At 47.5% G+C, this 11,014-nt stretch overlaps 4 protein-coding genes across 4 annotated transcripts; 3 read left to right on the forward strand and 1 right to left on the reverse strand.

Annotated features, from left to right (window-relative positions):
* Positions 1-37: 37 nt before the first annotated feature.
* HD556DRAFT_1311869 (uncharacterized protein) lies at positions 38-2,590 on the reverse strand (the record flags this gene model as incomplete). The annotated part of the gene is made up of 5 exons (XM_041300585.1): positions 38-1,446; positions 1,504-1,692; positions 1,759-1,859; positions 1,912-2,321; positions 2,381-2,590. The coding sequence occupies 5 exons, from the start codon at positions 2,588-2,590 to the stop codon at positions 38-40; spliced, it is 2,319 nt and encodes a 772-aa protein (XP_041155969.1).
* A 1,010-nt stretch (positions 2,591-3,600) lies between these two features.
* Positions 3,601-7,125, forward strand: HD556DRAFT_1433971 (uncharacterized protein; the record flags this gene model as incomplete). The annotated part of the gene is made up of 7 exons (XM_041305283.1): positions 3,601-3,838; positions 3,874-4,589; positions 4,648-5,170; positions 5,248-5,610; positions 5,686-5,883; positions 6,021-6,797; positions 6,851-7,125. The coding sequence occupies 7 exons, from the start codon at positions 3,601-3,603 to the stop codon at positions 7,123-7,125; spliced, it is 3,090 nt and encodes a 1,029-aa protein (XP_041155970.1).
* A 219-nt stretch (positions 7,126-7,344) lies between these two features.
* Positions 7,345-8,272, forward strand: HD556DRAFT_1447635 (uncharacterized protein; the record flags this gene model as incomplete). The annotated part of the gene is made up of 3 exons (XM_041307311.1): positions 7,345-7,551; positions 7,607-7,933; positions 7,994-8,272. 3 exons carry the CDS (start codon positions 7,345-7,347, stop codon positions 8,270-8,272), a joined length of 813 nt encoding a protein of 270 aa, XP_041155971.1.
* Positions 8,273-8,700: 428 nt separating this feature from the next.
* Positions 8,701-9,739, forward strand: HD556DRAFT_1244864 (uncharacterized protein; the record flags this gene model as incomplete). The annotated part of the gene is made up of 3 exons (XM_041298484.1): positions 8,701-8,886; positions 8,951-9,128; positions 9,204-9,739. The coding sequence occupies 3 exons, from the start codon at positions 8,701-8,703 to the stop codon at positions 9,737-9,739; spliced, it is 900 nt and encodes a 299-aa protein (XP_041155972.1).
* Positions 9,740-11,014: the final 1,275 nt, after the last annotated feature.

Here is an 11,014-nt window from a genome sequence, read left to right on the forward strand (position 1 = left end):
CTATCACTAGAATACTTGCTTACAACGATCCAAATTACTACGATTGCATATACTGAGCTTTATAAGAGGCCTTTGTACTTCTATGAGAGCGCTTTGGCTCTGGATTGGTTGTCTGTGCTTCAGATGCTTTGGCTTTCTTGCCGGAGTCCCTTCTTGGGGCAGGGGGTGTTGGTTTGTGCACCGGTGCTTTGTTAGTTTTATTCTTGGCATAGACACCTGATGTAGGGCCAAATGCACGACTTCTAGAAAGATGTTGCGAAGGCAGAGGATCATTGTCATCATTACCGGTTGATTGTGCAGAACCGGTGCTGGTGTTGTCTTCTGCCTGTCCCCTTCCACTTGCAGTCAGCTTTGATTTCTTGACTGGTGGCGGACCATCCGACTCCAAATCAGATTGAATGGGAGCAACCCTACCCCTCTTTTGGGATGATTTTAATTTAGGTGGTGGTAGGACCGGTATGGATCTCTTGACCGGTGGGCGAGTATCTTCCTCCTCTGAAGCCGGACGAGTGCTGCGGACGGTATTGGTCCGCTTGGCCTTTGAAGTTGGTTGTGGGACAGGTATGGATTTCTTGACCGGTGGGCGAGTATCTTCCTCTGAAGCTGTACTAGCCCTGCGAACGGTATTGGTCCGCTTGGCCTTTGAAGGTGGTGGTGGGACCGGTATGGATTTCTTGACCGGTTGGCGAGTATCTTCCTCCTCTGAAGCTGTACTAGCCCTGCGGACGGTATTGGTCCGTTTTGACTTTGAAGGTGGTGGTGGGACCAGTATGGATTTCTTGACCGGTGGGCGAGTATCTTCCTCCTCTGAAGCTGTACTAGCCCTGCGGACGGTATTGGTCCGTTTTGCCTTTGAAGGTGGTGGTTGGACCAGTATGGATTTCTTGACTGGTAGGCGAGTATCTTCCTCCTCTGACGCCGGACTAGTGCTGCGGACCGTATTGGCCCGTTTTGCCTTTGAAGGTGGTGGTGGGACAGGTATGGATTTCTTGACCGGTGGGCGATTGTTGATAGATTTTGACTTTGGTGGTGGTGATTGGAGGTTGTCATCGTGATAGTGATCGTCGTCCTTCTCCTCATCTTCATCATCCTTGTCCTTATCCTCACTACTAGACACCGGTTCCACCCCCCTGGTGCGCCTTCCGGTGGACTTTTTCACTGGAACCCTGGGTCTCGCATCAGAACCATTGCCAGAGATTATCTCTGCCGGTTCTCTCATTGTCTTATCATCGCCTTCCCAGCCTTTAAATTCAAAGGTTGGGCGAACCTGGTCCTTCTGTCTTTGACACCACAACTCTAACAGCCGGTCAGCATCAGCCAGCCGAATCTTTGATGGATCGTCGAGCCTCCAGCCGGTAGGTAAAAACTTGGCTGCAATAAAGTCACCCTGAGCCATCCTGACTGAGGCCCAAGGAACAGACGCCTTTGGTTGTTGGCTGCACAATCCTGAAAAATTGCTGGTCAGCAGATCAACTCTCCAGATGCATCATTTGTGAAACTGACTGTAGTGCTTTGTGAGGAAAGTCCTTATAAGACGCTTTTTGCTCTCTAGGTTAAGCTCTGTGACGTCCGGTATGACCGGCAGCCCATAGCTATCCACCTCCAAAGGATAATCGTCCTTCTTTCCACCTTTCTTCCTGCTCTTCTTCACCTCCTCTTCGTTATCATCGTCATCATTATTCAGGTCAACGTCTGGTATCACCCCAGGTCAGATAAGTACTTGACTGAATGGCGCAAGATTTTCAAACAGAAGCTCACCAAACTCTTCACCAGCATAGGCATTCCACTCCGATAACATGGACTTCCAGTCCTTCGTATCGGTATAACTATTCCCCTCCAACTTTTCATTGAAGTCAATTCTTTCAACCGGATCAGTATATCTTTACCGGTTGAGTGTGAAGCGGAACTCACCCATTGATCCGGACTTCGTCTTCCTCTGTTTTCCATGCTGACAATATGAAAATTCTCATACCGGCCTGCTTCCACAACTTTGTTGCCAGATCCTTCATCATACCGGGTGCTTTCTTCTTTGCAAAGTCCGCCTGAACAGCTGCAGGAGGAGCCTTGGCAGACCACTCAATCGCAGTGTTCTGAGCCTCCTCCAGCTCCTCTTTAGATAGACTGGCCACCACTGCAGTGAGTGTTGTCTGATATCTTTCAATAAATTTCTTCGATCCTGGCATTGCTCCGGTCTTTTCAATGATCTCCTCCTTGCGCAGTTGTTCTATGACCGACCGGGAAGTCCATTTCTGACCGAACTTGTTGGCTTTCTTTTCTCGAGTCTTTTCAGGTCTCCGGTTATATAACCAGTCCCGGTACGTCTTGATACATCATGATATAAGTCGGTCATCATGTATAAATTTAAAGTTCTACTGCTCACATATTTCCTGTTCTTCAATGACCGGTCATCCATAGCAGGGGCATGCACCTTGGCCTCTTTTATGACGGCCTTCAGAATCTTTTTTCTATCGTTGGCAGCTGCTTCCTTCCATTCTTCTAGGTGGGATTTCAAGACCAGCACCTCTTCATCGGTTAATTTCTTCTGCTTGGTCTTTTTTGGGCTATCGACTGATGAGTTGGACCGGGGCATGGCAAAGTAGTTGAGGAGCAGTGGACGTCTTGATAGAAGAAAGGATGCATGTGTATCTCACAGTAATAGGTTACATAACCGATGTACGTGACTGCAAACCGAACAAAGGATTGTCCAATACTCGTTCATTGGTATGAATCCCTCAACATCCTATGTGTTTCTGATTCATAGAATGTAGAACTGTAAAAGCATATGGACTTAGACCTGTATTATATAGTATATGGGCAGCATACAGCCCTCAAATACTGGATACCGCCCTGTGCAATCATATTCCACAACTTGCTCAAGTAAGTATAATCACAAATGACTTTGAAGGCCAGCATGAATGTGGACATTAACAGCCGGTGTCCTGAAGATCAAACCAGAAGCCTGTTTGTCTCTAGAGTTGGTTATTTGGTTTGAACTGTTCTCTCAGAGCATGTTTTGCAATGCCAGTGCCCTCGACTAAAGTTTAATCAATGTATTGACTTTGCCAGACTCGTCAATAATCTAATCGAAAGAAGTATATATTGCTGCCGAACCCTCGTAATTACCTGAATGATTGTTCTACAGCCAACAATCCAGAATGCTGGCTAGAAAGAAGTATTTAAACATTGAAATGTAACCTCCGGTCGATGTACTTTATCCAGTCAATTGTCATGTAACTTGAACATGAAATCCATGCGACTCGGGTTAATGGGAGGATTACGGTGTTTGTGATGTCATGCAACTATGGCAACCTCAGTGACTCCAACCTTAATATATCCCATACAGGTGACATTGCAAGATCTTCGGTGAGATCACAGGAACAATGTGGTAATCCCGACCGGTCAAACCATTCGGAGTCTGAACAACACCGGATCAATTGGTCCCTTGATGACTGGGTAGTTCAATGACTAAGAAGGGAAAATGTGGTAATCTCGACGGTTCAAAATCCCCGGAAACTGGAATTGATGGAAGGCACCGCAGTGAAGTCATGTGCTAGGCTACCAGTCATCAAGTTTACAGCACACCGATCCTTTCCAGTCAATATGGCAAATACCAAACAAAAGGGAATCACATACACCCCTCCTACAAAGAAACGATTACCTCAGCTGTATAAGCTCAAGGAAAAAACTACAACCAGGGGATCGAGGTCATCTTGGGTGAAAGATTCATGGGCTAGGAAAACAAAGTCGGTAACATCATCACCAATAAAATCACCCTCAAAGCATAAATCTGGGTCGCCTCACTTGCTCTATGAAGGTGCTGACTTTGAGTTTGACCAAGGTAACATCCCCCAGCCTAAATTTCCAAAATCCCAGGCAAGCAACAGTTATCTTCATTTCCCCGGTCTGACCGGACCATACAGAGTCAGAATGCATATCTCCGGCAATGGAAATGCAAGTTCAAGGACTACATAAATTCACTCATGATCAGAGAAGCCCCACCAGCCAACCGACTTTGCTCAGTCTGCAAGAAGGATGGGGTGTATAGATGTCATGGCTGTTTCAATGAGCCACTCTTTTGCACAGACTGTTGCAGAATTCAACATCAAAGACATCCATTCCATCGCATCAGTCAATGGACCGGATCATTTTTTCAAGAAACTTCACTCATTAAAGTTGGCCTGCACATTCACCTTGCTCACGACGGCACTCCATGTCCCAGCAGCACCGATGACTCATCAGACTTCTTTCAGTGGTCAGATACCGATGACAATATAGATGACGATTATCCGGAAGGACCTTTCATTCAACCGGTCAGAGACTCAGATCGTCCGGCAATAACTGTAGTAGACAAGTCCGGCGTTCACTCCCTTTCCATATGTTATTGCCAATGCCCCAGTGCTCTCAGCCGAGACATACAGCTCTTTCAAGCAGGCTTGTTTCCGGCGTCTTTCACCAGACCAAAAACTGCATTCACATTCGCTGTCTTGGACGACTTTCTGTTAGACAATCTCGAGTGCGGTACATCGGCCATGAATTACTACAGCAAAATTCGCAGACTCACCTCTAGCATCTTTCCACTGATGGTTCCGGTGAGCTGGGTTTTATTCTGTACTTCACATTCTGGTCATTAAAGAACGATATCTGTAGGATCGCTATAGAGAGCTCATGAGAGCTGCCAGGCAGTGGCGACAATGCAAGCTCTACAAGTGGCATGGATTTGCCCACAAAGATGACCAGCCAAAGGATGGTGATCTTGCCCTATTTTGTCCGGCATGTCCGCAACCGGGTATAAACTTGGACCTGTCTACCAGTACAGTCGCCCAGCCTGACGATACACCTTCCTGGCTCATGACTAGGTATTTGGTCATGGATGGCAATTTCAAAGCCGAGCACATGCATCCGGTGAATCCATCCGATGAAGTATCATTAATGGATGGTCTGGGGTTCATGGTCTCCGATGAAAGATACAAGAGCCATTTGGCCATTGCTCAAGACAATGTCCAAAGGTCGGATTGCAATAATCACCGGGCAGTAAATCAAGCAAACGCCTCGCGGCAAAGGCTGGAAGCCACCGGTATAGGAGGATGTGCATGTGCACGGCATGGATGTTTTGTCCCACATTCCATGGTTGACTTTCAGAAAGGCGAAAGGTCAGTACATATTGCATCCGGTCACATCAATGGATGATCTTACAACTCTTACGTGGAATAATCAGGCAGATGAACATGGACTATGCATTAAGTCAAGCTCTCAACTATAAGACCGACGGAATCTCTCGAGCCATCACATTCTACGACATAAATTGTCAGTATAACAAGTATTTGAAGGACCGGATCGCTTCCAGCATGTATCTTTCCATCCCCATAGGTATGGATATCATTCCTGGAATCGGTTTGTGGCATGTACATGGACATCAAGACAACTGCTTTGTCCGGTATGCATCAAATTTTATCCATGGGACCGGCCGGATAGACGGAGAGATTATGGAAACCCTCTGGGCACCTTTGAATATAATATCTCCATCGGCCAGGGGCATGGGAACTCCCCATCGCAAGGAGGTATTGGATTATCAGATGAATGATTGTAATTTCATGAAAATGATTCGTATAAGTAAGTCACCCACCTCCAGATGTGCGTGTGTTGTCGGCGCTCATACAATTCATGTCCGGATGGCACGTCCGGTAGCTAAGTTTCTGTCCAGAAAATTCAAAGAGGCCATCAAGGGGGCTTCGGAAAGCAAACTTGCTTTTGATAATCTTAACGAGACCGCCAACCCCGACATGGTAGTTCTTTGGAAGGCAGAGGAGGCATTGGCTCATGCAAACAGAGCAGAGGATCCTACGGCTATGGACATCTATGAGGTCCGGTTGGAAAGAGGCAAGTGTCCACTTTTATTGGCTGTCCGGTAGGTCTGATCATGAGGTCGTGCAGCGCCAACAAAGAAACAGCAGGAATTGCGCCTGTTGCAGGCTCAAAATCGCCCTGAACATCCGGTCATCAACCCTCCGGTCGACGAGGAGCCGCCACTTGGCTTGCAACCGGTCTTACCATAGAGGAATCGCAAATATCTCTCTGCAAGGATGTGAGAAGTTTGCGAATGCACCCAACGGACATGCAACTGTTGAGAGTGGCTCGATGCCGGGATAAGCTTCACACTCAGATCACGAGCTTTCTTGAGATGTCACCTACTTATCTCGGAGTTGGAGTCAATGTCAATGATCCGGATTGTCTGGTTACTGTTTGTAACTCACTGGATGATTGTGAAGATTACTCCGATTTTGACGAAGATCAAAATCCTGATCTGGACGTACACAATGCTTCCATATTTCAACCGGAGCTCACTGTCATACCCCTACCATCCAACATTGGTGCAGTGAGGTGCAGGGAGTTAGGTCTCACCAATCTCATCAAAGAAGAAATTGCCCTCCGAGAAGGTCAGGCCAATGACGCACTGCATGCCATTAGAGTTCATTTAGGAGATAAAGCTGTTTTATTCCGCAATACTGTCCGGTCAGCCAAGTCACAGGCTTCATCTACTAGGGCATGGACTCGAGTTCGCTCAGTTGAAACAGCAGTCAATCTCCATGCTCGTATATATTCGAAATGCCGGTCGCAACTGGCCAAACTCCCTGACCACGACCTCTTGAAGAAATACCTTCCTTTGAAGAAAGAAGACCTGAAAGCCAGCTCTGCGGTGGCCGATCCAAATGCACGTGGTCAGAGAGATACCACTCTTTCATGGTTCTGGTCCTTGGATGTTCAGGGAGACACATCAGGAAATGACTGGATGACTGAATGTGTGTCTAGTGTTTCTGATTATGAGGTCGTCGGTCACATGTTCTAATTATAGTTTACCGGGTTAATTGGCTCCGGACAAAAGCACTGCGCGATCGCTGGAATGAGGAGGTTATTCTTGTCAAACACGAAATGCAGTGGTCAATTAATTTCTTCACCCACAGAGCCAAGCAATGGCTCTGTCACATGCACAATGCTACTTCTGCAGGGCTCACCGGACATACATGTTATGCTGCCAGACAATCTCACATATATGACCTGCTGGCAGCACATGCAGAGGATGCTTTTCGGAAAATGATCGTTGGGATAGAAGTCCCAGTTCCGGGTTAGTTGCATAATTGTGATTACCGGTTGATAATATATGAACAACTAGCGGCATATGCAGAGGATGCTCTGCGGGAAATGATCGTTCGGATAGAAGTACCGGTGCCGGGTTAGTTACATAATTGTGGTCACCGGTTGATAAGACCTGTGAGGTAATATACCCTTGTGTTTGGCATGTAAATATTCCCAGTGTGCCGGTCACACCATAGCCTCATATTCCTCTCCATGGACAATACTGTAACTCTCATCCCCTCCAACCAAGTCATCATTGCCGCCAAGGGCAATCACATCACAGCTGCAGATATCTCTCGTGCCCTATTCTATGCCAATTCCCGGATGCTGGCCATGCGCCTGTATGTCGACAAGAGTTTTGCCACTGCCATACCTGGTTATGCAGAGACGTTCTACACCCTGATGAAATGGGAGATGGAGGTAGGGAGCCAGCCATGCCGATACTCCCATGCCCTCATCCTTTTCTCTGACATAGACCTTTGCAACACCTTTCATCAATATATGTTTTATCACCCGGTTGTCAGCTACTATTCCTCAACTTCTCAAGGATGTGCTCTCAACCATGACTGCTCACACATTGGTTGATCGGCGACCGGATGTCAATGCCATTTTGCAGGATATCCGGGCATTGCGCCTTTCTGCAGATTCAAACAAATCCGATGACTATGACATTGCTCACATGCCGGACTACTTCAATGACTGGTGGAAGGAATCACTTGGTTGTTGCAGGGTTTCAGATATGTTGCCCAAGTCATCTGTCCAAGATGTTATGGATTTGGTTGAATGGCACTTTTCACACCTTGTCAGTCCATAAGATCTTGTTAACACCGGATGCACCAGATGCTCACACCATTTATTACAGCCGGATCATGTGAAAACTGGTCTTCTCCCATATATTGTGCGTGGTCCGGATAATGCGCCGGATATAATTGGTTCAAGATCTGGTGTGCCGTGCCACCAGACAACGATCGGGAGAGAGTTGCTGGATATGTTGCAGACAAGGATGATGAATCTTAGGCGATCAAGTGATAGGTTGACCGGATTGGTTGGGCCGATTGATGAAATCACACGGGCTGTGTCATCCTCACAGGCACTCATTGACCGGTTACATATAGATCACAGTGCATCCACTTCACAGTAAAGTAGAACCCAATGTCCGCCGGTATCCTGCCAATCTTTTATACCATCACGTCATATTTACCTGAATGGAAATGGAGTCTGTCTATGCAATCAGGTCGTGTGAATATGGGGCTATTTTTTCCAATGGATATAACAGTGGTGCTTTCCTGTCACTTAATTGTTTCGGCAAGCCATGGTTACAATTCCACTTGACTGGGCCTTGTACCAGACCTACCTTGCCGGTGAATTGGTGCATGAGATTTTCACATCTACAATTCTTCACCGACCGGTAAAGGATATGGACCTTGGACTCTTGGATATCGACACTTGTATTGCTTTGGAGCAGCTAGCCTATGTGATGGCCACTGCTTACTCTAACGCCGGTATGTATTCCGGCACACCTGTCTGTTCTGGTCAACTAACCTGCAGAAAGTTCATCTTAAAATAGACATGGTTAGATACAATGACGCCCTGGACAAAGATGAATCCGGTCGAAGTGAGACACGAGAAGAGGTTCTTTTGAACAAATTCCCCCCTGAAGAGGAGCACCTCTTGACAACACCATCTGTTGTCATTGATTCTGGCGGTAGAATCATTGTCTGGTATTTGCCTGGAGCACTCACCTCTATGATGATGGTTGGTCCTTTATCCTTTATCCATTTCCAGTTGTTCTTTTATCTTACCCGGATGCATTACTTAGAAAGATATTCACGGTGCCACACATTCCATGAGTGGTTTGTTGAAGCATAGCATCACATCAGGCAAGATTTCTCAATGGAGGACCCACCGGTCAAACTTCTATACAAGTCCAGATGGAATGATCACCCCCGGTTGCATCAATATATCTCCTGCATGGTTTCAGCAAGGAAGAGAGGTGCGTCAGGTCCACATGCATTGAAATCTCTGGTTGGAAGTATTGTAGAAACATGGCTTCCCGAATCTTGACCCGGAAGATGGCTTCTCGCCGGAGGTATCAGCGGCACTGAAAGGTGCTGCCGGTCACAATATTACAGCATCCCTTCAAAGGTCCGGTATCGTTGTCTCTGCTGCACTTCGAGTCATGCACCCTGATCTTTATTGGGCCGGAATGGAAACTCAAGTCAGGCTTGGTAAATGGGCTGCCAGATATGAGTTGAACGAGATGCACCATCATCTTCAACGCTGGACATCCGTTTTTAATGTGGTATCGATCATATGCAATCGCCGGACACCCCCTCATAGAGATCCTAAATGTCGACCGGCAGCATTTGATATCATGACTACTGCTGGTGTTTATCGCCCGGTTATCATGGATTTCATGAACCTTGGAATCAAGTTTCTCTACGACTCTGGCTCAATATTGGCTTCATCATGTCGACTGGTGAGACATTACATGAACGTGGAAGAGGGCAACAGGATTGTCACTGCATGGTACATGCGAGACAGCATCCACAATTTTGTTGGGACTCCGAGCACGGAGTATGCAAAATATGACCGTGTAGATATTTAGCAACTCCATGTATTGGGCCACATATATTGCTTGTCAATCTCGTTTGATATCATAGACGTACTGTATGGGTATAGACCCGGATGTATATATGAGACGGACCGGATGTTTATTCCCGGTTAATATACTTTGTATGCACCGGATGAGGCATCATGCCACCCACATCATATATTCACCCTATCCCCCGGCCCACTCGTCTCCGGTTAGTATACTCTGTATGCACCAGATACCCCCTCCATCCCACAACGCTCTTCCGGCTCATCTGTATCATCCATCTCACCTGCACCTCTATCACGCAGCGGACATCCGGCTCATCTGTATCATCCATCTCGCCTTCACCTCTCGCACACCGGACGCCCGGCTCATCTGTATCATCCATCTCACCTTCACCTCTGTCCCACAACGCTCTTCCGGCTCATCTGTATCATCCATACCGGCAAATATTTCCATTGTCCACCGGGTGGAATATCATGAGGCCCACCTGTCTCCATTTCACCCGGTACCCCCGGCCCACTCGTCTTCCATTATACCCCATACCCCCGGCTCACTGTCTTCCATTATACCCCATACCCCTGGCTCACTTGTCTTCCATTGTGCTTCACATACCGGCCCACTTGTCTCCATTGCTTCACATACCGGCCCACTGTCTCCATTGCACCCTTACCCCTGGCCCACTTGTCTTCCATTATACCCCATACCCCCGGCCCACTCGTCTTCCATTGTGCTTCACATACCGGCCCACTCGTCTCCATTGCACCCTTACCCCCGGCCCACTCGTCTTCAATTGTACTTCTCATCCCAGCCCACCCGTCTCTATTGTACTTCGCATACCGGCCCACCCGTCTCCATTGCACCCCATACCCCAGCCCACTCGTCTTCAATTGTACTTCTCATCCCAGCCCACCCGTCTCTATTGTACTTTGCATACCGGCCCACCCGTCTCCATTGCACTTCATACCCCCGGCCCACTCGTCCCCATCATACCCATCTCCCTGGCCCACTCATTTACATTGCACACCATTCAGCCGGCCCACTTCGTCTCTATAGCTCATTGCATTCACTACTATTTACATAGATATCCTATATAGTACATTCCTATACTACCATCTACACTATATACCACCGGCCCATCCGTTTGCAACAGGTACACACAACCCTGCAGCCCACTCGTCTACCATGGTACAATTGTTGCCATGGGCCCACATGGGCTGGCCCGCCTCTATTGCTACATTGTCACCCTCAGCTGTCCGTCTAATACGGGTGAATTCACTGAAGGGG

Source organism: Suillus plorans, assembly GCF_016647745.1.
Source record: "Suillus plorans strain S12 chromosome Unknown HD556scaffold_65, whole genome shotgun sequence".
In the NCBI taxonomy this organism is placed as follows: domain Eukaryota; kingdom Fungi; phylum Basidiomycota; class Agaricomycetes; order Boletales; family Suillaceae; genus Suillus; species Suillus plorans.